Source organism: Stigmatopora nigra, chromosome 2, assembly GCF_051989575.1.
Source record: "Stigmatopora nigra isolate UIUO_SnigA chromosome 2, RoL_Snig_1.1, whole genome shotgun sequence".
NCBI lineage: Eukaryota > Metazoa > Chordata > Actinopteri > Syngnathiformes > Syngnathidae > Stigmatopora > Stigmatopora nigra.
Window position 1 is genome coordinate 8,572,495 of NC_135509.1, and position 27,277 is coordinate 8,599,771.

The window sequence follows — 27,277 nt, forward strand, 5'->3', positions numbered from 1 at the left end:
TTTCATCAGTCTGCTTTGAAATAAATCAGTTCAGCGCTCATAATTAAATTCTATCTACATCAATAGCAGAAAATTAGTTAACATTGCTCACGTGGTTAATTAAAACACAATGATTGTAAAATGTTAGAAAGAAAACGAACTAAATGAATATTCTTGCCTAAACAGTATTCTGGTGTAACCACTAATGACTACATTGCCCACAATGCTTTGCGCTAGATGTGACAAGCATTGCTACGGTAGCGACCCACAAGACGTTCGGTTTCACGAGTAAGTGCATTTGTATTGAGAAAACGTGTTTATATATTCTATATATACATATCATATATTTTAAAAAGTCGGATTTTGTCTTTAAGTGACTTGACACTTGTTAATGACTTGAGTGTTAGCATGTCATCATCATTCTACCCTGTTTTAAGCTAGCATACTACTGTAGTTTATTTAGCGATCGCCGTATTTCCAGCTGTTAACAACGTTGTTATTTCTCTAAATTTGTTTTTTTTTTTTTAAAACATTGCGAAATGCGTCAAACCAGCCCTTTTTGTCCGTTAGCCGTCCACACACGTCAACGCCGTTGTCGCTACTTTTTAAAGCGACGTCAGCATGGAGCTTGACTCACTGACTGATATACCAACTTTCATACTTTATTATTAAATCTCTTTATTTTACTCTTTTGTCAAGCTCACTTGGTTGAAGAGTCTCGATATGGACCCAGACAGCAATTCTGAGGTTTGTGTTTTGGATCAGCACGATATGCCAAACTAACAAATTTGAAGTGTAACCATTTAATGCGGTGGCTAATATGCTAAACAACAACAACGCCTGTTGAACAGGAATGACTAATAACTTTATTAAAATGTAATTATGGATGTCATATGTTCACAGGATGGGTCTGTAGGACCACCAGAGGAACCTGTAGAAGAATCACCACCAAGTCTTCCTCCAGGACTTTGTAAGATTTCCCATGTTTTTCCCCATTATTTTGATACTTATTTTTTGTCATTGTCAGCAAAATTGGGTTGCAATCATTCTTACAATATGACTCCCATCATTATTTGATAATAAATAGCAGTTTTTTCTAATGTATTTTGATCAGGTTTGAGATTACATTAGGTTTTGCTATAGTTAATTCAGAAAAAAATAAGTTTAGTATTTGTTAAATGTATTTTAAATATTTTTTTAAATAATTCCTTTTGCTGAAAAGGTTTGTATGTAATAAGCGTAGATTTTGTTAATTTTTTTTAGCCATATTTTACACACTACGCTCCACTCATTTGGATTCCAATGACGCCATCTTTGTTTGCTTGCTTTAGAGGGGATTTGGTTAAAAATAAAAATCTAATTAACTGATTTTTTTCTCCTCATTGTAGCCGACAGAGAAGCAATAGAACTACTTTGGCAGTATCGAGCCCAGCGTCGCCAGTCGTCCCCAGAACTACCAGAGACAGTCACCCGTCTTGTTTCCCCTGATGGCAGCCTTCTCTACTTGGTTGGTACCGCCCACTTCAGCGACAGCAGCAAAAAGGACGTAGCGATGGTGAGCCTCATGTCTTTTGAAACATTTTTGCGGACTCAGTCAATTTACCTTCCCAACTCTTTGCCATACAGCTACATCATATTTATCGGCCAAAATAGATGAAACTTTCTATTGAGTATTTTACAAGCATATTGTCATGCACATTTTGACTGGGCACTGTTTTGCTACATTGATGGCATAGTAGTACCACCTGTCCTGGTTTTTGTTCCAACCGATCCTCTGTCGACAGTTTAACCAATGAGGTATCTTCTAAAATAAGTTGCACCTGACTTTAATCAACTGATTACACTTGCAAAAGATACCCTGTTGTTCAGTTGGAACGAAAACATGCACCCATTATGACCCCTTTGAATGCCAATTGGCTCAAACTTTCATTAATTTGTGGGTAATGTGTGTAAAACAATAGAAAATAGCAGCACTTTTGAACCAGAACAGACAGCACGATTGGTTCCTATAATTTATTTATTTTTGATAGCCTTACATGCAACAGTCTTAAAGGTCAAAATCAGTACAAAAGCATGAGTTCTTCCACCACAGACGATCCGTGCTGTTCAACCCGACGTGGTCGTGGTGGAGTTGTGCCAGTACAGAGTGTCCATGCTGAAGATGGATGAGAGCACGTTGCTAAAGGAAGCCAAAGAAATCAACCTTGAGAAGGTCCAGCAGGCCATCAAACAGGTCAGACTTTTGTGGAGATCTCGGAAATGTTTCATACCGGGTTAAGTTGACCATTTTGGTCATTTAAGAAAAAAATAAAATAAATAATAGTTATTCACATTGTGATAAGTCATACTGAGCAGTGTGGCTAACCGATTAGCTCTTGTCAATGCTCTTGTTTTGGTGCCATTGACGACACTGGATGTCAATGACATAATTAGAGTTCTCAATTGTTATTTTTTTCTTCTTCAGAATGGTGTTATGTCCGGCTTAATGCAGATTCTCCTGCTTAAAGTTTCCGCTCACATCACCGAGCAGCTCGGCATGGCTCCCGGAGGGGAGTTCAGGGAAGCCTTCAAAGAGGTGAAAAACAAGGGCTTGTCATTCCCCGCCTCCGCCTTTGAGGAGAAAAAGAAAAGCCAATCCCAGTGCATTTTGTTTCCTTTTGAAACAGGCTGGACGTGTGCCCTTCTGCAAGTTTCATTTGGGCGACAGACCCATCCCGGTTACGTTCAAGAGGGCCATTGCTGCTCTTAGTTTGTGGCAGAAGGCCCGGCTGGCTTGGGGGCTCTGCTTCCTTTCCGACCCCATCAGGTAAGCCTGTCCCTCCCACCTCGAGAAAACCAAACGTGAGACTTGACAATTCTTCTCTTTTTCAGTAAAGAAGATGTGGAGAAATGCAAACAGAAAGATCTGCTGGAACAGACCATGTCGGAGATGATAGGAGAGTTCCCGGCTCTTCACCAGACCATCGTGGCCGAGAGAGACATCTACCTTACGCACTCACTGCGCCAGGCCACACGCTGTGTGGAAGCGCCCCCAGACGCCCAGAGTTGGTATTGCGCTCTCGAACGGGGAACGCAGAGTGGGCTTTCTAACACTTTTTTTTTGTCCACTCCTGTAGAAGTGCCTGCTGTTGTAGTGGGAGTCGTCGGAATGGGTCACGTCCCAGGCATTGAAAAAAATTGGGATCAGCATCTCAATGTTAGCGAAATTATGAGGTATGCTCATCTTTTTTTGTGCCATTATTGCAACATTATGTGCTGCATTCAAAGCCTCTCGTAAGAAAAAAATCCAAGATTTGAAGGGATTTTTTCAGTGTGAAGAGACTTAGACCAAGAAGGTACCTAGATTTGAGTGGATTTTTTCTAAGTTTGAAGGGACTGAGAAAAAATCCACTTAAATCTTGGTCCCTTCTTGGTCTAACACTTAGAAAAAATCCTTTGACCCTATTGAGGATTAAGCGGTTCAGAAAATGAGATGAGTACTTGGGTCTCAATAGCATTTTTGTGTACCTATGTACTCCTCTGTTGCTTTTTGTAAATTACAATGACTTAATATGCTTAATAAAGTCCACCTTTTACTTTTTTAACAATGTAATAATAAGAATTATACATTCAAATTGATTTTCTATAATTACCTTAGATTTGTCAGTATTTTATATTTCAACAGTCATCTTTTTTTCCAGCAATTTTTTTTTTTGCATCCCAATGTATTCCTCCAATGTTTTAGGCATATTAATGAGTATTTATTTCCCACAGCGTGGCGCCACCGTCTCAGTTCAGCTGGGTCTTGCACACGGTGGTGAAAGGCGTCGTGCTGGGAATGCTGGGATACGCATGCTATCGCGCCGGAGGGACTTTAGTGGGAGCGCTGATGTCATCCGCCGCTGTACAATCGGCCGTGGACAACCTGCGACCACGCTGCACACAGGTCAGCTGAAAGCCGCTCGGTGAGGTTAAAAAACAAAATATATATATAAATATTACCGGTGGCCTTAAAAGAAGGTGCAAGAAGGAAAGGAACTCAGGCCCGTGGGGTGCCTACAAGGATATTTTGGGCCATACTGCCAAAGAAACCTACTTAGGATTGTTTTGTCATTTTGTCCAAAGGCTTTATTATCCTAGGTTTCAAAATAATACAAATTATGTGCTACAAAGTTTAGCTCTTTGAAGCAGAAATCTTTTTTGGGGGTCAAATCCATTATGAATCAATAGCCACACACCCTTGCAATATGTATTTCAAAGATTTTATGTGTATATATATATATTCCCCAATGCTAAATATTTGAACTGGATACTGATACATAAATATGATTAATACCAATTTGAATATTACTTAACTTTAAAAAAATCTTTACGCTATTAAGAATGATAGGCGTCCAATCATGCGTTTTTTTCGATGAGTAAGTGTTAACAAGTGACCCAAAAATGCAACAAAATTATGACCAAAAAGGAAATGTTTTTCCCTCTTTGTGCAGTCATTATGCATTTTTTTGCAATTTATCGCCCTATTGCTATTGTCATGCCCCTTTTTCACAACTATATTATCAAATCCATAATGAAAATTATACAATTATACATTTTACAATTAAAATACCAAGCAGAGAAATATTTTCTCAAAAATGTTGGTTTTCCGACTTGTTTTGACATGATCAGGACCATTCATTTCTTACCAAAACAGTTATTTACGTGGCATGTGTATGTAAACAAACGATACAATTCATGTCTTAGCATTAAAAAAAGGCATTTTATGCTAACAAGTGCCTCCAATCATCATCAAATGTATATGCATTTTTTTACTCTGTATTACCACCAACTGGTCAATACAAGTTTATTATGTTACAAATGCATATTTTGTGTTCATTTGAAAACGATACTTTCCAAATGTCAGCCATTAGTGGTTATATGGAGACAATTTGATACAAAACAGTGTTCAGAATTAATAATACAAGATTAAATATACTTCTTTGAAAGTGGCCCTGTAGAAAAGAAAAAAAACATTACAAAAAACAACCCATTGAGCAAATTTGTAACATTTTTGCAGTCTTCCAGGAATGAGTGACGCCATTTTTTTGTGTGGCCAATCCATTTCAACTGTATATATATAAATATAAATCAAGACTTCCTGCAAATTCAGTGATTCTTTTCACCATAGACATTTAATCCAACTGCTTTTTATTTCTCTTCAATCCCCGATGAGTGACGTACACTTCTTTCTAGTTGCCTTGAATAAATTGAATTTCCAAACTGCTAACCAAAGTGCTATCCGATTGGCCACTTGTTTGTTTGATGCCAGCAAGGTCCCTCTCTGTATAGGAAGCAAAAGTGGATGTCAGGTCAGGAATTGATTCCATTCAAATCAAATTTTAGGCCACCATTTGTTCCCCCAGTCTCAAAAAAAGAACCTTTTTACTTACTCATTCTGACACATTGAGGCTCGCAGTTGTTCCCCATATGAGGAATACACACAGTTGTGTCACAGTGGATAAAAACCTAAACAAAAGAAGAATAAATTCCCATTTGCCGCAATGGATCGGACGTCTAGCGGCATTGAAGACTGGAAAATGTAATGGTGGTCAAATCTTTCTCACCTTTTGCCTCAAATGCGTCGCCACCTGTTGCTGTGCCGCCCCTCGCTTGCTCGGGTCGGCCGGCCGGGTGGACACGAAAGAGAACATCCTAAAGAAAAAGCGTCGGTGGTGGCTGGGGTACTCCAGGCCCGATGAGGCGTCCACTGGCACCACCGTGGTTGAATAGCGGCCTTCAGCGCAGGGGCACCTACGGCAGGAGCCGCGTCCTTTAGACCGACCGGTTTTGAACCCTTGAAAATGCACTTTTGTAATTGGAGTGCCACTTACTCTTACCCATGAAGCACTAAGTCCCACTGAGGCATGCTCTGAGGGTTAGAATCCCCCGTAGCCCAGCAGCGCCTCAGATTGAGGACCAAGTTGGGGTCATTTTTCCCGACGATCCTAACCTCCACGTAAATGGGCTCCCTGAGCACCTTTGTGATCGGGTAGTCACTCTCCTTGTAAAAGTAGTCGAAAACCACTTCCTCTGTGCCGAGAAACCAGGGCGATAATTAGTTAAAAAAACGATATTACATCGCACGATTGATTCTTTGTTCTTGGACTCACCGTCCATTTGACCCTTGACCGTGCGTCTACCATTGCCCAGACGAAGGTCCACGTTCAAGGCACCGGGAGCCGCCACTGGCGGGGGTGCCGGAAGGCGCTGCGCCTCTCCGATAAGAGCTGCCACGGAAGTGCTAGTGTACCGGCACTGGACAGCTAGCCTAAGAGAAAACCACTTTTAGGGACCTTCTTAACAAGAAACCGAATGAGGAAACCAATCAGCCAATGGGTAATCTTAGAAAGAAAGCCCATATTGGACCAATGTATTGGTTCCTATTTACTCCCTTTTTAATACAACACAATTTGCATACCAAGCAAATTTTCCCCAGTTGTCGTTCCAAGAGTGAAAGAAGGGAAGAACCTACTCAAATCTGCTGTCCCTGGTGATGGTGCCGTAGTTTCCAAGAAAAACTTCATAGAAGGCCGACATGCTGTTCTCGTAGACCAGAATGCCGGGCTCTTCCTACGGCGTTAAGTTAGCCAAGCGTTAGCTACCCTTTTGCCCCAACAAAGGCCGGCGAAAGTGGGAGTGTCATCACCCTGACGACGCTCCCGCACGCCGTGACGGGGAACTGGTAGATGACGAAAGTCGAGGTGCTGTCCATGACGCCGCATCCCGGTTCGTTGGTCATCAAGAAAATGGAGTCCAAGTTCACACGGGGTACCGTGGCATCTCTGCAGATCACTATGATCATCTGACCATCTTTGGTACACTGTAGAGTCACTGAACGCCACGCCCAGTGAGAATTCCACAAATCCGCTATCGACAACCGTTTTCTGTCAATCGTTTTGACGTTGTTGGCTAAAATCGGTCTTTTATTTTGAGCCTCATAATAGAAGCATTAATTTTCTTAGATTTTATTAAATCTTAACTTTCTTAACAAAAATAGACCCTCAAAATGTCTTGCAATTTCCCTTAGTAGCCACAAGAAGTCGCCAAAACTGCGCCCAAAATGCCTGAATATTTAACTCACTCCGGTGCCGCTAGGTGGCGCCAAATATAAACATGTCCTTCTTTTCACATTACCTGTGAACGATTAAGGATTTATGCTAGTCACCTGGAAATAAATATTTAATGATAGGTGTAGTATATAGAACAAATAGACTAAATTTGTCCTACCGTGCTTGCCGTAGAAGCAATCGCCTCCATCAAAGCAGCAGCTGATTTCTTGGCATTGGGATGGCGAGATCCCGGGCGGACCGCAGGGAATTCTGTGGTGCGCATCCACCTGGCAAGTTAGGCCCGCATCAGTAGGCCGGGTGCTTTGCCGCGACCACAGGTTGGCTTTCTTTTGAGCCGCCGCCATGGCGAAAGCCAGCGCCAGGAGAGCGATTAGCTTCATCGCCGCCGAGTGTCGTGTCTCGCGTGGCATGGATCGTTTTATGGGGTTGGGGTCAGCCTGACATGTTGGCCTGTTATTTGCCCCCCCCAAATAAGAGCCGGAAGTTGTCCCATTTGGTTATAAATCTCCAAAAATGGGCGCCATCGTCCTCGGTAGACGGGATTATTTTTTTGCCTTGACGCCGTGCGATGCCCATTTTTTTTATTGAGTGATTACATAATGAAAAGCTTAGGTGGGTTTGACTGACCGACAAAGGCACAGGTCACCCTATCTATGTTCGCAGGGCTTGACAAAATAAACTTTCTTATCTTCTGACGTCATTTTTATATCAAAACTACTGGGAAAGGCTTGTTTTTGAATGAATGGAATTAGATTTTAACTTGTATGCCCAATCCATTTTGACTGGGAGGGTTGGCAACTCCCCTGTCTATCATCATCCATGACTGGAGTTTGATAGATTTTGAACAGTTAAGAGCAGCTCATTAACTTCCAATTGAACGCCTGATAGCTTAATGCTAGTATTCAATGGAATACGCCATTCAAGCGCTACTGAAAGTTAGCATCCACTTGTCTTTTTAAATTCTTATTTTTTTTACTGAAAATATTTTAATTCACACTCAAAAATAATTCATTGGCAAAAAATAACAGGCATATGCTGGCAAAAAAGGCAATATCAACCTTCAACACTAAAAAAAGTTAGCAAAAAGGTCTTCATAGTTAAGGGAATTTGTCCCATTTTTAAAAATTTTCTAATTCCAGTGTTTTTGCTGTGACAATTCAAAAATTTGACCCAAAATTTGTGGCCGATTTCACAGTTAATGTAGTGCAAAAACCTTGTTTTTGAATGAATGTATTTGGGTTTTAACACATGTGGCCAATCCATTGACTGTCAAATGGATCTATTGTCGAAGGGCTCCGTTGGCTTTTTATGCAAAACTGCCGACACCGCACAGTCGTCTGGGTCTTCTTATTTTGCCATTTTGGTGGGTCGGCCGTGGTGCTGGGGTCCATCATCGATTGGCACACATGTACTTTGGCAGAAGGCAAAGTGTCAGATGAAGGTCAGGTGGTCCTAACCTACTGTCAACATAACCTATTGCCTGAGGACATTTTCAGTACATCTTCCACTATCTGAAAACAAAAAAATAACACACGTTCATGATTGTCTTCCTCCATAACTGGGATTTAACAAATATCCAAACCAGATGAAAATATGGTACTTTGGACTTTATTGGGGAACTGGAGTCAGACCAAAATTGATTTTCCTATCAGCTGGAACACACCCTTCACTCACATTTTCGAGTAAATAACGATTATTTGCTTTAGTGTTTGTAAATGGAAAATTGCATGTTGATTTGTCTGTTAGAAATGACTTTTTTTCAAACTTTAATTGGGCAAGTAACTACAGTATTAGGAGTTATTTTTCTTAAAGGTCCCCCATCACGTTTTGGATCATGTCGACTAGACATATTAACATTTTCTATGCAAGTTCGGCGTAAAACAATTGCTGCATTTTAAAAAAATATTTAAATTGTAACAATTGTTGGCCAGATAAATGCACGGCAAGTTTTTTTTGACAGATTCACTTTTAGTTTCCTTGGCAATGTTAGACTTTTTAGATAAATCACAACAATCCACCAAATTCATCAATTGATCACAATCTACAATTCCCATTGGCAAGGTTAAAATTCTTAGTTTAATTCCCAATTTAGATCAACTGATAATTTACATCAAAATTGGATTAAGTACAGAAATTGGTCAGCAGATGAATTTGTCCAATCATCACAAAATTAATATATCTACAACTTCCACGAGCAATGTTAGAATCTGAGTAAAGAGAGCGTCCTGCCAAAGGTTCAAAAGTCTACGTCGGGCGCCCATCTTTCTCTCTCTCTGCCGTTACGCAAGTGGTTGGCGTCGTTTCAATCCCCTCGGCCCGTTCGGTCAACTCGACCGGATTGGCCGAGGGTACGCCACGCGGCTGAGCCTATAAAAGGCGGGCCGACGGCGCGGCCTGTTCACGGCACCTCGCGCGTTGTTGCCAATCGACCAGAATGAAGCGCGACGGCGCGTGCCCGTTGGCCATGGCGCTGGCCCTGGCCCTGGCGCTCTTGGGCGGCCCGTGCTGGGCGTACCCGCCACAGGGCGTTCAGATGAGCCACGACCAGCAGCAGGCCAAGCACACTTTCGAGAAGCCACTGACCTGGACCTACCCGGCGGGGCCCACGGCGGCGGCCGAGCTGGCGGTGGAATTTGAGCTGAGGCACCCGGTCCCCGTGGCCACCGTGTCGGTGGAGTGCAGCGAGAGTCGCGCGCACGTGGAGGCCCAGATGGACTTGTTCGGGATAGGCCAGTTCATCAAGCGCACCGACCTGACACTGGGACCCTGCATGGCCATTGGTGAGGACCCCCAAACGCACGTGCTCATTTTCGAGACCGAGCTGCAGGACTGCGGCAGCATTTTGCAGGTACGCCAGACGTTGCTCCCCAGCCCACGGGGCGCTTTCTCATCTTGTCTTACTCCCTTTATTTTTTTTTAGATGACGGACGACAGACTGATCTACACCTTCATGCTCAACTACAACCCCACCAGACTGGGTGACTCCCCCGTGGTCAGGACCAATGAAGCTGCCGTCATTGTGGAATGTCATTACCCAAGGTGACAAGCTATTTTTTATTGGGAAAGGGCAGGCTTTACGTCATGATGATTTGTGACAATATTTTTTGGGGGGGAGGGTGGGGGAATACAAATTTCACTTAAAAAAACAACCTTAATTTAGTTAAAAAAAACAAGTGGGGAGAAAGGACATATTTCATTTTTATGACTAATGATTGTATTTTTCTTATAAATTATTTAGTCATTTTAATTTATTTTTTTATTTTTATTTTTTTAGAAAGGGTGAAATTGAATCTAAAAATGAATATTTAGGGATTTCCCCCTATTTTTCCCTACTTTTTTCACATCAAATTTTTAAAACTATAAAAAAACTTTAATTTAATCCACTGTTCACTGTTTAAAAAAATACAAAAAATGAAAATATTTACTGTTTAACTGACCCAAACCTGAAAAAAAACATTTGACCCCTTTTCAATTTTTTACACAAATGTAATTTAAAAAAAGTACACTTAATAATAAAACCAACAGCATTTTTCCCTTTTTAAAAATTATTAAACAAGGCACAAAAAGAGGACTAGGAAGCATTTTAGGTGTTCAAAACATATCCTTGACTATCACAAAAATTATATTTAAACTAAGCAAAAGTACAAGCAGGCCCCTGTCAAAGACAAAATCTATTGAAATCCTACTGTTTAATTCTGTAGCCAGCTATTGGCTTTGACCTAATTGGAAGCCTTTTCTCTTAAAAAAGAAAGTCGAGAGCAAACGTTCCTTTCCAAATGTTTAGGCACCACAACGTGAGCAGCCTCCCTCTCGACCCGCAATGGATCCCCTTCTCGGCAGTCAGGGTCGCCGAAGAGTTCTTGTACTTCACTCTCAGCCTGAGGACAGGTGAGGACCGCTCTTGTTTTCAATTCTATGCCAAGTGTCAGGCAAAACATAAAATCCAATTGCCCACAACACAAATGCAAATAACTGCAAAAAGACAGCTGGAAGTAGTAGTACTTGACGTCCTAATGTTGCCTGTGCAATTTATTTGTTCATTTTCTGAATCGCTTATCCTCACAAGGGTCACAGGGGGTGCTGTGGCCAATTAGCATTCTTGCATTGGTGCTCTTTTCTGTTTTGCAAAGCATTTAGACGACGCCCTTTTGCCTGACATCCGTGGGCCACCATAATCCACGACTTGAACTATTATTGTCTGGTCCGCACAGACGACTGGATGTTCGAGAGGCCCCGTTACCAGTACTACCTTGGAGATATGATTCGTATCGAGGCCTCCGTCATGCAGTACCACCACGTGCCCCTCCGAGTTTTTGTGGAAAGATGCGTGGCTACTCTCTCGCCTGACATCAACTCCAGTCCCAGATATACTTTCCTCGAAGAGGGGTGAGGAACTTTACAACTTTTACCACTTTTTTTATCACTGCCATTCATCCATTTGACTGGGCTACAAAAAAAATGCTTCCCAAATGAGCCTAGTGAAACTTTATTAAATTAGAGTCACTAAAAAAAACACAAATAAGGTCAAAAGTGTCCATTAGTTATAGTTTTTTTAGACACATTACCTGGTCTAATGTTAAAGTAAACAAAAATGAACTATACAGTATATCAAAAGAAAGCATGACCTTTATTAACCTTCAATTTAGCATTCACAAGATACATGAAGTGAGTAATAAATGAACTAGCTTAGCGATTAGCCTCGTGCTAATCGCTAATTAGCATGATATTTACAGGAGTATACAATAGTATAATGACCACAAAAATGTTCCACACTCCTAGAACTCCCATAGAAGACACGTTTTTAGCAAAATAACATCTTAGCACACAATTTAGCATTGAGACGCTGTAAGAAATCTCCAATTAGAGTAAGCTACACGTTTGTTTATTCCGCCCACCTCTTTCCCACTCAGGTGTTTAATCGACGCCACCATCACAGGTGCGGACTCCAAATTTATGCAACGGACGGCGGAGAACATGCTTCGGTTCCAGTTTGAGGCCTTCAGGTTCCAGGGTGCCGACAGTGGGATGGTGAGTAGCTTTCAAAATAAAGACATCTTGACTTTGTGGGGTTTTTTTGTGACGCTGGTCAAACTGTGCTTTGGACTTTCCCAACAGCTCTACGTCACCTGTCAGTTGAGAGCCACGTCAACCAGCCACGACATCAATGTCGAACATCGAGCCTGCTCCTATTTCAATGGGTGAGTGACAAGAAAGGACGTGGCTTTACAGAAATACAGTAAATTAGCAGGTTTACTTGCATATAGGCCGCCCCGCGTATTAGCCGCACCCTTAAAACTGCCTTAAAATCATTGATTTTTACAATTTCTCACATATGATTTTTCTTAAGATTTTCCCTTTTAAAGTAATGAAATTTTACTGCCTATTAAAACCATGAAAATGGAGGCAATTTTGAGGGTACGGCTTATACGTGGAGGTGGTTAATATGCGAGCAAATACGAATGTTAACTCTTACAGTGGTTCACTGGAGGGACCACTGTCCCTGAAAGGGATCATCACATTTTAAATGTATTGCTGTGCATGTCCGTTTTTGTTTTTTGTCATTCTGTCTTTTTTTTGTTAACCTTCATCTTGCCTCATATGTTTGTATTTCTCCAGCTGGAGAGAGGCTAGCGGCGTGGATGGGGCGTGCAGTACCTGTCAATCAGGAGCACAAGAGGCCGGTGGCAGTGAAAACATCAAATGGATCGGCGGAGGTGGTGCAGGCGGGGGAGGCATGGGTGGCGGGGGTGGAGCAAGCATGGGTGGCGGAGCCGGGGTAGGCATGGGTGGTGGAGGCGGGGTAGGCATGGGTGGTGGGGGTGGAGCAGGCATGGGTGGCGGGGGTGGACAAAGCATCAAATGGAACACCGGCGGAACCACGGGAGGCAGCGGTACTGGCACCGGTGTCACCACAGGAGGAGGCACTACAGCCTCGCAATTAGGTGGAGGGAACAAAATCATCTGGAGCCAAACTGGCACTGGTGGAACCGGCGGAACCGGAACCTCAGGTGTTACCTGGAACACAGGGGGAGGTGGCTCCACCACTTCAGGGGCTACTGGTGAAACCGCCTCGCAAATCAGCGGAGGGAACAAAGTCATCTGGACTCAAACTGGAACCGGGACAACCGGAACCTCAGGTGTTACCTGGACCACAGGAGGAGGGGGCTCCACCACAACTGGTGGTACTGGTGGAAGCGCCATGCATACCAGTGGGGGGAACAAAATCACCTGGACCCAAAGTGGAACTGGTGGAACCAGTGGAACCGGTGGAACTGGAGGAACCAGCTTGCACACCAGCGGGGGGAAGAAAATCACCTGGACCCAAAGTGGAACTGGTGGAACTGGTGGAACCGGAGGAACCGGGGAAACCGGAACCTCGGGTGTGACCTGGACCACAGGAGGAGGAGGCTCCACCACATCAGGGGGTACCGGCGGTACTGGCATGCAAACCAGCGGAGGCAAGAAAATTACCTGGACCCAAAGTGGCACTGGAACCGGTGGAACCGGTGGAACCGGGGGAACTGGAACCTCAGGTGTTACCTGGACCACAGTGGGAGGAGGCGGCACCACATCAGGCGGTACTGGCGGAACTGCCGCGCAAATCGGCGGAGGGAAGAAAGTCATCTGGACCCAAAGTGGAACTGGAACCGGTGGAACTGGAACCGGTGGAACTGGAACTGGAACCGGTGGAACTGGAACCGGAACTGGAACCTCGTCCGTTACTTGGACCCACGGGGGAGGAGGCTCCACCACTGGAGGCGGTACCTGGACCACTGGAGGCGGTGCCGTAACAAAACCACTTGAACAGACGGGCAGGCAAACCGTTTCTTGGAGCCCCGCCACAGGAAGTACCAGCACCACCACGTGGACCACCACCTCCAGCGGCGGCACCAACTGGACCGGAAGGAAGGGTCGCTCGGTCAAAGACGCCCAAGGTACGTTTCTCCGTTACTCTGCACTTTCACCCAAAATTGACCCGCATCTTTGCTTTTTCTTTCCCAGTTTACGAATGGCGAGGCGACGTGACGTTGGGTCCCTTCGAAATTGCAGAGAAACCCCAATAAAGTCGGCTGCATCCGTCCAAATAAACAATCTGATTGGAGCTTGACTGACTGGCTGTTATTCCCTGCACAACAACTCTTCTTCATATTGCCTATATTAGAAGGGAGAAAAAAAAGAAAAAAAATACATCCACAAAATGGAACTTCTGGAAAGAGTAGATCTTTTCATACGTACCTTTTCACTTATTTTGCGCTCCTGCTGCTATGTTATACACATCTTTATATTATATTATATTTTCCCAAGCCAGGGTTTTGAATGGAAATAAAATTGTACTGGTGTGAAACGCTGGTGTCATGATAGTTTCTCCATCTTTGTCATAAAAATGTAAAAATACAATCCAATCAATAATGATCATTTTTAATGGATATATGCATTTTAAAATGAATGTAAATTGTCTTACTGAAAAATATGACCAAGTGTTTAATTTAAATTAAAAAGGATTTTCTTTTTCTTCTTCTTCTTGTTCCATTTTCCAGACTACATGGTGTAGTGATCAGCCAAAGAACGACAGCGGGAATCGAACCCAGTGCTCCAGAGTCCAGTGATCTAACCTCTGCGCCACCGAGTGAGTAAACTTTCCTTAGTAATCATTTGTGTGTCTTGACAAAAAGTCTACAGAAACAAGTGAAAATGTGTCCCAACCGGGAATCGAACCAACGCCACCCAGACGAAAGACAGGTGAGTGAGTTAAACACTACACCACCTAGTAGCTACACATTCCTACATAATAATTTGAGTGTCTTAATTGCAAGAACACAGAAACAACTAAGTGAAAATGTGTACGAGAAAGCCTTGCAGACCCTGACAGTCCACCACTGGTTGAAACAAAAACTTACCACTCCACTCACCAAACCACGCTTAATTTCCATTAGAAATCCATGTGGACTGACTGTCTCATTTTACTGATTGGACGTCACATCATCGAACGTCTATAAAGGGAGAGAAAAGATCTCATTAGGCAATACAAATTTGAGCATTAAGCATTTTAGGGGTGTTAAACAACTGCCGTAATTGCCCGGAAACACATTGTTTTGTTATCCAGCTTTTTTTTCCGTACCGCATCCATTCCTCCTTTGTGGTGACGTCACCTCTGGCCCCTCCCTTCCTGCGCACTGCTGCCGTCCCTCCCTCACCCCTCCCTCCCTCACCACTCCGCCCGGCCGCGAGCTTCCGTTGTGTCACCCGCAGCATCCTCATCCTCTCCATCCTCGGTAGACGTTTTGGGGGCGGGGGGGCATGATGTTTTTCCGACATATTGGATGAGAAATCAGCATCTTGCAGATGATTTAGACCGCCGGCTGCCATTTTTTTTCTTCAAAATTGCTCTCCTAGGGAGGGGAAAAAAAGGAGCGGAAGAGGGATTAAAAAAAACACACGGCCGAGCGACGTGCCGTGGATGGACTGCTGTTTCCGCCCCACGATCATCTCCACAGTCTCCACCGCATAGCGGACTCTACCCTCCGAAAAGATGGCGGACCGAGCCGAGATGTTCTCCTTGAATACCTTTCATTCCTTATCTCCTCCGGGCTGCAGGTATGGAGGGGGTTGGGGGGGGACAAGGGAAAAAATGATGGCGCAATCCGGCCGGAAACGCATGGCGTTAGGCCTCGCGTGTTGGCGGAGGCCCACGCCCCGATTCTAATTGGGCTCTTGTATTTGTGCGGCCATTGACGGCGATGGACGTCCAATACATTTTGATCTTCAATGCTCCGGTCGACATGGATTGGACGTTCATTGTCGTCAATGGCAGCTGGTAAAGTCGTTTGTGAAATTGTATTCTCATGTTGTTTTGACGAGAGAAAAGCTTTTAATCAGTGTCTGAATTTTGAGTGTTTTATGTGGTAAGATGACAAAGTTAGGTGTGGTTCGCTTAAAATTGTAGTTTTTGTTTTTTTAAGTGACTAGTTGCTTTTGAGGTAAGACTTTAAAAATCAATTATGGACAAGGACGCCATCTTTTTTGAAATTGTTGTTGTCGACATTAGATCATTAATTTAGTGATTGAATCAAAGACTATAATTCCATTAATGTAAGCTTTACTCATTGGAATGGATTGGACGTCCATTGCCGTCAAAGGCAGCTACTAAATGCATTTGTCAAATGATATTTTCAACCCAATTTAACAGGAGGAAGGCTTTTAATCAGCATCCAAAATTTGAGTGTTATGATCATAAGAACAACTTAGATGTGCTCAACCTTAAAACGGTTGTTTTGGTTTGTCAAAATCTTTAATGGAAGCCAGAGTTAAGACTATTAAAAATTAATCATGTAGTCAATATTTGTTTTTCTCTCCAGTGAATCATGCACTCGTCAGATAATTGAAATTTCTTATATTTCAATAGTTTTCATATGCATATAGAAATAATGAAATATATTTTGGCTATAGTTATATGTTTTTGCATTATTTTGATATACTTGTTATCTTAGCTTGGTAATAGAGTGACACCATGTGGGAAAATTTCATATCAGAATGATGATAAGTGATTCATTTCCAAATGATGACTTTAGTTTTAGTATTTCTCATTATTCTCAGATTAAGGTCATAATTCGGACTTCAATTTGAGAATGATGATTCAAGTATGAATTTGGACATGATCTCACCATTACTTATTGTTCCAAGTTGAAGGACATAATGTTGATGTTCATCATAATCTTGGGTAAAAAAAATAAAAAAAGTGAAAGTCAGAATTTGATTTTAATCTCAGAATTCTGATTTTAAATTCCATTATGACTTTCAAAACGACATTTTTTTTCACTTAAAAAATATTTTAGAATTCATTCAATCTTTTATCAATACAAGCTAAGTGATTTTTTATTCAAGTTCTATGTTGTTTTCATTCATTTAAATGACTTCAACTCACGTCACCAAACCAAAAATAAAATTGATATCATATTGACTCATAATGAAATTACAGTATAACAACAGGCACAGTGTGTGTGTGTGTTTGTGTGTTTGTGTGTTTTTGTGGGTGTGCACATGGGTACATTAGTGACGGACGACAGAAGGGTCAAATTGATTTTCTGAATGACTCACTCATGTCCTTGTCTCCAGATGATGATGTTATCAGGGCGCAGGTGTTACACTCATTATTATTAATCCAGCCTTGTTCTTCATGTTGTAAAAATGAGAAATATTCATCTTTGACTATACGTTTGAGTGTGCAATGGGGAAAACTGCAAAAAAACGTGTAAAAAATCAATCAACAGAGTTAATGTGTTAGAAAAAGAGGTGATCCAAAAATGCCTGGGAAGAATGATTAATCAAATATTTACAAGTGACCCCTAAATTTGCATTTTTACTGTGTTACACCAAAGTAGAGAAATGTTCTTTTAAACTGCAAAAAAACTGCCAAACTGGAAAAAAATAACAATAGGTTGTAAAAATTTGCAACTCCCACAAAAATAGAACCATAAGAATAGATTGTGAAAATTTGCAACCCCCACAAAAATAGAACCATAACAATAAAACCTCTGAAAATATGCGAAAACAACACATTTTCCCATTGAAAATATCAATAAGAGCCTTAAATCGTAGATATATGGCAGATATTGTGTTAAAAGTGTGTCTTGTAAGGGTTAAACAACAAAGTAATAAAAATTCCGAAGTCATAATTCATGCCTGACAAAATGGAATTGTAAAAACAAGTCATTTCTTGGTTTACGTTAGCCCCAAATGACCAATATTGACATCAGTAATGGAGCGAGTGGCTAGCCAGTCAAAATGGCAACGCGGCTAGGCTAACATACCAGACTATAGTATTTGTATGTTTCGTTAGCTCGACTTGGGACGATCCCATCTCATGGAAACCCCAAAAAAAAGAGCTAACTTGATTCGCTAGGTGACCGTCTGAGTCGTAAAAACTGCTAGCTAGCATTAGCCAAGTGACATTGAGCAGAAGTTAGAAAGACTGCACACACCGTGGTGTCCTTACAAGTACTGCAATGCAGCATTTCCCGGTCTCACAATTGCAAAGCAGCTGCGTCAGAGGAATGCACGGCTAATGTTTGGGACACTTTTCAACTTTGGAATCCTGGGGGTGACCTGGGGGTGGGTGGGTGTCAGTTGAGGAACTCTGTTTGCCCTAGAATGTGAAAGCATATGAAACACTTTTAAGTCAAAAGATGATTTTCCTTGACAAAATAAAGTCAGATAAGAGCAAAGTAGCCTCAATTTTAGACATCTGAAAATGGAACTCCCTGTTTTTGTAAATTCTGTATAGGAAGACATGTTTGATTGAATATTTTTGCGCTCACCAGGCCTGCCCACGACATCAGCCTGGAGGAGTTCGACGACGAAGATCTATCGGAAATCACCGACGACTGCGGGATCGGACTCAATTACGACTCGGATCCATACGAAAAAGTAAGTTTTTTTTTCCCCTAAATACCGTAATACCTCGTTTATGGTGCTTAATTGATTCAGACCTGCGATATTTTTGTGGTGTCCATTTAATATGATTTTGACATTTAAAAGCCTGAACCCATAAAACGTAAAAAGTGCAATTACCAGCAAAAAAAAATGAAAAACATGCTAAATTTTTATAAAACTGGGCATCAGCGGGATTGTGACGTGAGAGCTTTTGACTGTTCGGTTAAAAAAGACGAGTGGCAAAAAGAATAAAATAAAAAATGCAATGTGTCGACGTGTTTGAAATAAAGTGATTGTTCTGGCGTAAAAATAGACATCAAATCTGTTAAGTTGACTTCGACAATGGCTTTCTTTTTGTAGAAAACCATCGCAATTGGTTGTCATTTTTGTTAGCGACCCCTAAGCCAATGAAAAGTATGAATAAATGTCAATGGAAGCAAAAATAGAGATTCTGTCCCCCCTCAAAAGGACTCCCTGATCCTGGAGAAGAACGAAACGCAGCAGGCGGTGTGCTCCTTTCAGGACGACTTCCAAGAGTTCGAAATGATCGATGATGAGGAAGAGGAGGAAGAGGAGGAAGAGGGCGACGCCCCTCCGTCCCCGTCACCCCCTCCCTCGCCCATCCTGGGAACTTTAAAGAGCAGACCCACCACGCTAAACCTCACCACGGCCGTGTCGCAGGTGCGTACGTCCATCGGCACCGTCTTCAACGAAAAACTCCCGCTGACTTGCATTTTGGTGTCCTGTTTTTGTCTTCTTTTTAAAAAAAATCCATTAGGATTCGTTGAACAACAATGGAGGTCTGTCGCCAAACACAGAAAGCTGGCAAAAGCCTTCGTCAGAAGGTGAGTACAATTAAAAAAAAAAAAGGTCTGTATGTAGAAGAGAGAAAATACAAAAATGATCCAATTTCATAATGTTGTCAAGATTGGACATTGTCATGTCCTCCTCCAACAACACACCTGATTCAAATCATTGGTGCTCGGACATTTGGTCGCCGGTCTTTTAGTCCCTTTTGGTCGCCGGTCAAATGGTGACAGTGTTTATTGTTGAAACCAGCTCTCAAAATTATAATCATGAGAGAGACTTTAATATCCAAGTACTGTTTAATATCTAAGTACTGTTTAATATCTAAGTATTGTTTAATATCTAAGTACTTTTGACTGGCGACCAAAAGACCGGCGATCAAAAGGGACCAAAAGACCGACGACCAAACGTCCGGTCATGAAATCATCAGGCTCGTTATCAAGCTGCTGGACAGCTTGCTGATGAGTGGATCGTTTGATTCAGGTGTTGTGGGAAACAGACAGGACAGGGGTTCTCGAGGACCGGACTTGATTTAAGCCAAAAAGCCCAAAACAACATAGGCCAGACTCAAGCTTCACAATCCAACTCATGTTCCCAATCCAGGAAGCACGGCGCCAATCAGCACCCACACGGAGGACATTAACCGGAGTCCCAGCTCCCAGAGTCGAGGCCCCCATTCCCCCCGCAGCCCCCTCCTCTGCGACGTGGAGGGCAACCGGCGGGAAAGACTTGAATACGGTAACGCCAAACCAAAGCGAGTCCTGCCCCAATGACGTGCAAATAATCTTTCTCCGCGGGTATCATTCTTCCAGGGTCGTTGGATCAAGTCAAGTCCCGCGCCGGCGATGTGGTCCAACCCAAGGCCGACCCTCCCGCGCACCCGACACGAGTCCCTTCCGCAGACGAGCGCTCCCAGTGTTCGGACACGGAAGTGGATCGAGATCTCAACAACGGCCGCGAGCGCCTGGAGGATTCGTACGACTCGGTTGACGGCGGCGGGCCCCGTCCGGGCGAGCCGCCCTCATCCGACGACGAACCGGACGAGGACTTGGGATTGTCGCCGGCCCGGGACGAGACGTACGAAATGGCGGGCGAGGAAGACCCATCCCGCTACGAGGAATTCCCCTGCATCGAACCCTACGAGCCGGCTCTCTTCTCGGCTCGCTCGGAGAAGCTGGGAAGTCGGGACGCCCCGGGGGGCCACGACTCCCACTCCCCGTCGTCCGATCCCGGGATCGCCGACATGAATCGGCCAAGTTACGCCACCTCCGACCCGGACAAGGATCTGAGCTCTCCCGGTTCCGAGTCCGAGGCGGACGGCGACAGCGACGGCGAGTTCCACCGCCAGAGTCCGCCGCGCTCCAACATGATCTCGTCCATTTCGGAAACGGAGCTGGATCTGACCAGCGACGACAGCAGCAGCGGCCGTTCTTCACACTTAACCAACTCCATCGAGGAGGCCAGCTCGCCCACCTCGGACCAGGAACTGGACTTGGACGCTGAGTTGGAGCGAGACGGCGGGATCGCCGGACTCAAGGCGTCTCTCTTTTTGGGCCGGCCCAAAGGGGGCTCTCCGTCGCCTCCGCCTTCTCCCGCCGTCCGGTCCTACCGGTCCTTCCGGGACGTGGACCCGTCCGAGGAACACCAGGCCGACCCGGACGAGACACTCCCTCCCCAATGTTGCGAAGACAGTTCCTTCGAACAGATGGTTCTGAAGATCGAACCCGACCACGGCCTGGAGTGCTTCAAACCCTCTTTCTACCTCCCGGTGGGAGCCCGGTCGGGGCCCCCCGTGGACGATTACGACGAAACCAGCGAGGGGGATTCCGATTCGGAGAGCGAGGACGACCTGAGCGAAAACTCAGACTCGCCCTGGTTGCTTAGCAACTTGGTCAACAGGATGATCTCGGAAGGCTCGTACCCCATCAGCTGTCCCGAAGACTGCTTCAAGAGGGAAGTGTCCGTGTCAGACACCATCTCGCCATCCTCGGAAATCGGCGACGGGGACGCTTTTGGCGACGAGGACGGCGGGAGAATGAAATCCGACGGAAACGAGATGTCCGGATCTTCCGAAAGTTCAGAGAATGGCAAAAGATTGGTGAGAAATGGAACGCCCCATAACAACTTGACAACGTTAGACGGGGGGACGGAGTCGCCCAGCTTGAGCGAGAGCGAAGCCAGGACGACCAGTCGCTCCAGTGCGTCCCTGGAACGGATCGCCGTGGTCAAACATGGTTTAACGCTGGACATCCCCACCGCCCAAACAAATCGTTGCTTCGACCTGACTTACTCCACAGACGACGACGAAGACGAGCGAGTTGACGCTTGCCCCTTTTTGGACGACTACTACGGGGGCGCCGATTTACAGATGGAGAATTTGGTGGGCGAAGAGCGAGCCCGCCCCGAGCCCTCTGAGAAACCCAACGAAGACGACGGACTGGCTTACGACTCGATGAAATACACGCTAGTGGTGGACGAGAACACAACGTTGGAACTTGTCAGTCTGAGAAGGTTTGTGTTTTTTTTTGACTGCCGATTTTGGCTAGAACAGTTGTTAATTGCAAAATGATGCGTTCAGGTGCACATCCGTCCTGAGTGAAGGCAGCGAGCTCTCCACGATATGCGACGAAGAGCCTTTGGAGACGGGCAAGGCGGACTATGGCTTCCAAGACGAAGGGGCGGGACCGGAACTCCTCAGTTCTTCTGAAGACTCCTCCCCCGAGGCCGACCTCCCCTTTTCCAAGAAGTTTCTTAACGTTTTCGTCAACGGCACATCTCGTTCGTCCAGTAAGTCCAAAGCGAACGACGCTTTGTGGTTTTTGCCAGTTTCCCAGCTTACGGGATTGCTTTTCACAGAGGGACCTTTTCTTTTTCTGCCATCAGGTACTGAATCATTTGGACTTTTCTCTTGCACCGTCAATGGGGAGGAAAGGGACCAGACCCACAGGGCGGTCTACAGGTGAGATACATAGAGAGGGAAGGGGGGAATGATATCAGGGGGTGACTAAGGTTCACAATGGGAACATTTTTTGTGTATCAAGATACGAAAAATGTCCCAAAAGTCAAACATTCTCTCGAAGCAGACTTGTGTTTCTTGTAAGTGTGTTTACAACAACTTTAGTCCTTATTTTTCCATCATAGGCCTGGAGAAAGTTCAGTTTTTTTTATAAAAAATTGAAGTTGTGTTTACGTACATGTTTTGTCAATTGCTAAAACTTTGACTCCGCCTCTCTCGCCCTTCAACAACAATAGAAAGTGATTTTTATCAGGATTTAAGAAATTATTTTATTTTCTCGGTTCTTTCTTTGTGCTTTTTTCGCCTATTTTATTCAAAACTGTGATCATTTTCAAAGGGTTTAATGGTCATAACAATACTTTTACACATCAAACGCATCTTCATTAGGAAAAATTCAAGTTACAAAACCACTAATGGAACGGATTCATTTGTAAGTAGCGGTACCATTGTATCTAAAATTTTTAAAAAAAATCCTTTTTACAGGACAAACCTAGTAAATGGTAGGCAGACGTCCCCGCTCCTAATTGTATTGTCTTAACCCTTAATCTGTGCAGGTTCATCCCAAGGCACGCAGATGAACTGGAGCTAGATGTGGACGACCCTCTGTACGTGGAGGAGGAGGAAGACGACTACTGGTACCGAGGTTACAACATGCGCACGGGAGAACGGGGAATCTTCCCCGCCTTCTACGCTCACGAGGTCATCGGTCTCTCCAAGGAGTTGTCGGGTGAGTCCCTTTTTTCCCAAAGCACCCAGAATAACGTGTGATTGTGATTATTAAAGTAATTGATTCATAAATCGATGAATTAGCAATTTTGAGGAGGTGTAAAACAAAGAAACTACTATGTGTTGACATCAACATTTAACTTTTCCAAGAGCAATAAATGCTAATGCTAAGCTAACGGAGTGCTTCATCTACAGAATTTCATTTGACAAGAGCTATGAATGCGCATGAAAATGATTTTCAAATACCTGATCATAAAATATATCATAAAAAAAGGTAATTTGTACGAGGAAAGAAAATGAAAGGCACCCTGAATTGGTTGCCAGCCAATCACAATAACACAAAATACAACACTTTCAAAACAAACCAAAACTCTAATTGAACAAATCATGGAAGTGGCAAAATTGAATGCTATTTTTTTCCTCTCAAACTGAATTGTTGCAAAGCTACTTTGAAAAACAACAACATTTTTTTGCAGCCATGAAACGTAACCCAGCATGGATAGAGACATTTGACGTGCAGTTCTTGGGTTCGGTGGAAGTTCCTCAACACCAAGGCAACGGAATTCTTTGTGCCGCCATGCAGAAGGTGAGCTAAAATGACGCTCGTGTTTCAGGTCACGTTTTACGACGTTGTGTTTTTCACTGACTCCCGCGGGTCAGATTGCGCTGTCCAGGAAGCGGACCGTTCACGTGCGGCCGCCGTCCCTGTGCGAGCTGGAGATCAGCTTGCAAGGAGTCAAGCTCATCATGAGTTTGGAGGATGAATACGATTGCCCAGATGAGGTAAGGAGACTTCCAGATATCTTTACTAGTTATGTGTTTTTAATTAAGTACAGTAATACCTCGACATACGAGCAATTTGAGATACGAGTAAAATTTCGGGAAAATATTTATCTTGAGATACGAGCAATTTGAGATACGAGTAACATTTCGGGAAAATATTTATCTTGAGATACGAGCAATTTGACATACGGGTAAAATTTTGGGAAAATATTTATCTTGAGATACGAGCAATTTGACATACGAGTAAAATTTCGGGAAAATATTTATCTTGAGATACGAGACATATTTTGATATAAGAGCACACAGCGGATGCGTCTTTCTGGTCGCAACTCCCTTGTGTAGTGTCTGTATGAGCACTGGGCGGAGCATTGCATTTTTTTCAGTGTTTTTTCTCGTTAGTCAGTGCAAATGACGTTTTTTTTTTTTGTTAATACGAGAGGAGTACTACTTTCCGGGCAAGTTGGCAAGTGGTTGTGCGTTATCCTATTGTTAGGACATTTGTGTGCATTATTTTGGGAATATTTTGAAGGAAAGACAAAAGTAAACAACCTTCGATAGGTTGCATCTGAAAGTCAGGGTGGAGGCGGGGCTAATAGAGCCAACCCGGGAGAAGAAAGATATCAAAATGTAAAAGAAAATTAGAACTAAGTTTAGTGCAAGGTTAGATTAAACTTATTTTTGAATGTGTCTGCATCGTAATCCAAGTTCATTTAAATTTGTTTTATGTTATGTTACAAGCGCGTTGCCGTGCATTAAATTAATTCATCTGCTCGTATAGATAGGAACAAAAAAAAAAACATTTACAAAATAACAGACGCCCTACTCTTGTCATTGTGAGCTTTGGCAAATGTAAAATAGAAACCCAGCGCCGCATAGTGATCATAAAATAAATTCATGACGGCAGAGAAGACGTTTATCGGACGAAAGGGTCATAAAAATGGAGCTTCAATTTCAGAGTTGTCACCTGAACAGGTGATAAATGCAGTTTAATATAGAAAGGCTGTCTTTGTGTGTCCTCAGTTTGACAGATGCAGCCACTTCTTTCAGATGAAGAATATTTCTTTCTGCGGTTGTCACCCGAGGAACAACTGGTATGAAGGGATGGGTCGCCGCTGGTGCCGAGGCCTGCCTAATCAAATCTTTTTTGTCTTCTTGTTTTTTTGCAGCTATTTTGGCTTCATCACCAAGCACCCCACGCTGAGCAGGTTTGCGTGTCACGTTTTTGTCTCCCAAGAGTCCATGCGGCCAGTAGCAGAATGCGTTGGGTGAGTTCCCGATTTCCACAAAAAATTGCTCAAATGATTTCCCTTTTGAAAGATATAGTTGTGTAATATTTATACAAATCCTCTACTTTTTTTTAGCCCATTACATTTTGAAGGAAATTTACAAAAATGTTTTACTTTCAAGTTTTTAATGATTTTTTTCCAGCTTATATATTCTCTTTGTAAAATTACTTTTTTTCCTCCTGGGGTATTCTTATTAATTTTCACATTTGTATCAGAAAAAAAGAAACATCTCCATTTTTGACATGCATTAAAGTTTTATTAGAATATATACAGTAATCCCTCAAATATCACGGCTTCACGACATCCCAGATTTTTTCTGGGGATTTTTTTAATTAAATTTTTGTGTGTAAATTCATAAAAATATGAAAATCCACTCTGAAACTTGCAAGAGGAAGCCACGCCTCTGTCTTCTACTTGCTACTAGGACTCTTAAAAATATTTTTTAAAAAAATTATAATATACTTATATATATATTTTTTTGTTTTACTTCAGTGCTGAGTCCAATTAGGAAGCAGACAAAAAGGGAGTGGCTTCCGCTTGCGAGTTAATGCGTGGAATTTCACATTATGAACTTAAAAAAAATAGAAAATAGGGGTGACCCTACTTTGCAGTTTTTCGTTTATCTCTGCTTTACATTAACCGCAATAATTGAGGGATTATCAAGGGATATACATCCATAGTTGCAAAAGGTCAATAGCAGCCAATTTCTGTTGCACACAGTGAAATATTTCATAACATTTGGGTTGAATGTGTTTTTCATTTTGTTCTTCCCTTAGTCGGGCCTTCCAGGAATACTACCAAGAACACGTGGAATACGCCTGCCCTACCGAAGACATCTACCTGGAGTGAGGCACGTTCATGGCCATGTTTGCTCACACACACACACTTGCCCTCAGAGGTCCTCTTTTCCTTCTTACTCCCCCGAGATCTTCACTTCGACATCTTATTTCCCGACGGGCTATGTTTGAGAATTTTCTATGAGACATAGCTACCTACTATCTACCTACGTACCTACTAGCCAAACAAGCGTTCACTCTCCCAATGCATGGCTCGTAGGATTTAACCGCGCACAGCCACACGTATTCAGGAAAAGACGGACGGGCGAATGGCTTGACCGGGTTTGTAAATATGTATTTGTTTTGTTTTGGCGCCGCTTTGGGTTTCTACCGGTGGTCAACTCGACCTCCGTGACCGTGGCGTCCGCGTGCTGTAAATAGATGTATAGGGTGTAGACATACAGACGTAGAAGCGCCTGGTTCACGCTGAAGGTGACGTCAATATCTTTCAATCCTTCGCCGCCGTTGACGCTGATAAACGTGTAATCCATTTGGACGGGATTTAAAAGTCTGTCGTGTTAGCGATGAGTGATATTTTAGTTAACGTTGATGGTCATAATCCATTTTCACTGCGAAAAAAGCCATCACTGATTTAAAAAACTTTTTTTTTAAAAACTTTAGCTAACGTTTATGGCGATAGTCATCCGGTTTGGACTTTTTACAGAGCGGTACATGTTAGCCATGAGTGATACTTGAGCTAACATTGATTTTGACTGGTAAAAGACTGTCATGACTGCGCTTTTTGAACATTTTACAGTAAAGACCAAGGTAACGAATACAGTAATCCCTCGACATTTCACGGTTCACTACATCGCAGATTTTTGTCCGGGAATTTTTTTTCATTTTTTATTTTGTTTTTTTAAAACTTTTATTTGTAGGTAAAAAGTGCAAAACCACGCTGAAACTCATAACTGGAAGCCACTCTTGGTACTAGGACTCCCCACTGAAGCCATTTTTATTTAATTTTATGTTTTTTAAATATGGGTGACCCTACTTTGCTGTTTTTCGATTATCGCGGACATGTCTGGTCTACATTAACCGTGATATTCGAGGGATTACTGTAGAAAGAGTCCATTTTGACCACTAAGAGTCAATCATAGGCAATGTCAATAGCGAGGAACAATACTTGAGCTAACGTTAATGGCAATAGTCGTCCAAACGAATTGGATCGCTAGCGATTCATGTTAGCAATAAGTAATACAATGAAATTTACAGCAAAAAGCCAAATTCTCGACCTCTATCATCGTCAATGGCACCGGAAGAGTTAAACAACTTTTTCTGACTTCTTTTCGTTGAAGTTTGATTTTTTTTTTTTTACATTAA

General features: G+C 43.0%; 4 protein-coding genes across 4 annotated transcripts; 3 read left to right on the plus strand and 1 right to left on the minus strand.

Annotated features, from left to right (window-relative positions):
* The first annotated feature begins 166 nt into the window (after positions 1–166).
* On the plus strand, positions 167–4,819 carry trabd (TraB domain containing). Its single transcript, XM_077710484.1, has 10 exons — positions 167–267; positions 679–726; positions 883–949; positions 1,368–1,534; positions 2,072–2,212; positions 2,444–2,554; positions 2,646–2,785; positions 2,851–3,023; positions 3,096–3,192; positions 3,733–4,819. Exons 2-10 carry the CDS (start codon positions 703–705, stop codon positions 3,911–3,913), a joined length of 1,101 nt encoding a protein of 366 aa, XP_077566610.1. The 5' UTR covers positions 167–267; positions 679–702; the 3' UTR covers positions 3,914–4,819.
* Positions 4,820–5,110: 291 nt separating this feature from the next.
* On the minus strand, positions 5,111–7,606 carry LOC144185464 (zona pellucida sperm-binding protein 4-like). Its single transcript, XM_077710483.1, has 8 exons — positions 7,228–7,606; positions 6,647–6,831; positions 6,473–6,570; positions 6,111–6,268; positions 5,838–6,030; positions 5,565–5,751; positions 5,391–5,466; positions 5,111–5,281 (listed from the first exon to the last, which is right to left on the minus strand). Exons 1-8 carry the CDS (start codon positions 7,478–7,480, stop codon positions 5,190–5,192), a joined length of 1,242 nt encoding a protein of 413 aa, XP_077566609.1. The 5' UTR covers positions 7,481–7,606; the 3' UTR covers positions 5,111–5,189.
* Positions 7,607–9,453: 1,847 nt separating this feature from the next.
* On the plus strand, positions 9,454–14,178 carry LOC144193302 (uncharacterized). The gene is made up of 8 exons (XM_077712115.1): positions 9,454–9,918; positions 9,991–10,109; positions 10,855–10,958; positions 11,282–11,456; positions 11,981–12,098; positions 12,186–12,268; positions 12,687–14,005; positions 14,073–14,178. The coding sequence occupies exons 1-8, from the start codon at positions 9,505–9,507 to the stop codon at positions 14,132–14,134; spliced, it is 2,394 nt and encodes a 797-aa protein (XP_077568241.1). The 5' UTR covers positions 9,454–9,504; the 3' UTR covers positions 14,135–14,178.
* Positions 14,179–15,007: 829 nt separating this feature from the next.
* Positions 15,008–27,262, plus strand: mapk8ip2 (mitogen-activated protein kinase 8 interacting protein 2). The gene is made up of 14 exons (XM_077735078.1): positions 15,008–15,665; positions 18,389–18,494; positions 18,969–19,181; positions 19,279–19,345; positions 19,911–20,045; positions 20,120–21,818; positions 21,886–22,094; positions 22,191–22,266; positions 22,878–23,050; positions 23,526–23,635; positions 23,710–23,832; positions 24,853–24,923; positions 24,999–25,097; positions 25,895–27,262. Exons 1-14 carry the CDS (start codon positions 15,601–15,603, stop codon positions 25,965–25,967), a joined length of 3,219 nt encoding a protein of 1,072 aa, XP_077591204.1. The 5' UTR covers positions 15,008–15,600; the 3' UTR covers positions 25,968–27,262.
* Positions 27,263–27,277: the final 15 nt, after the last annotated feature.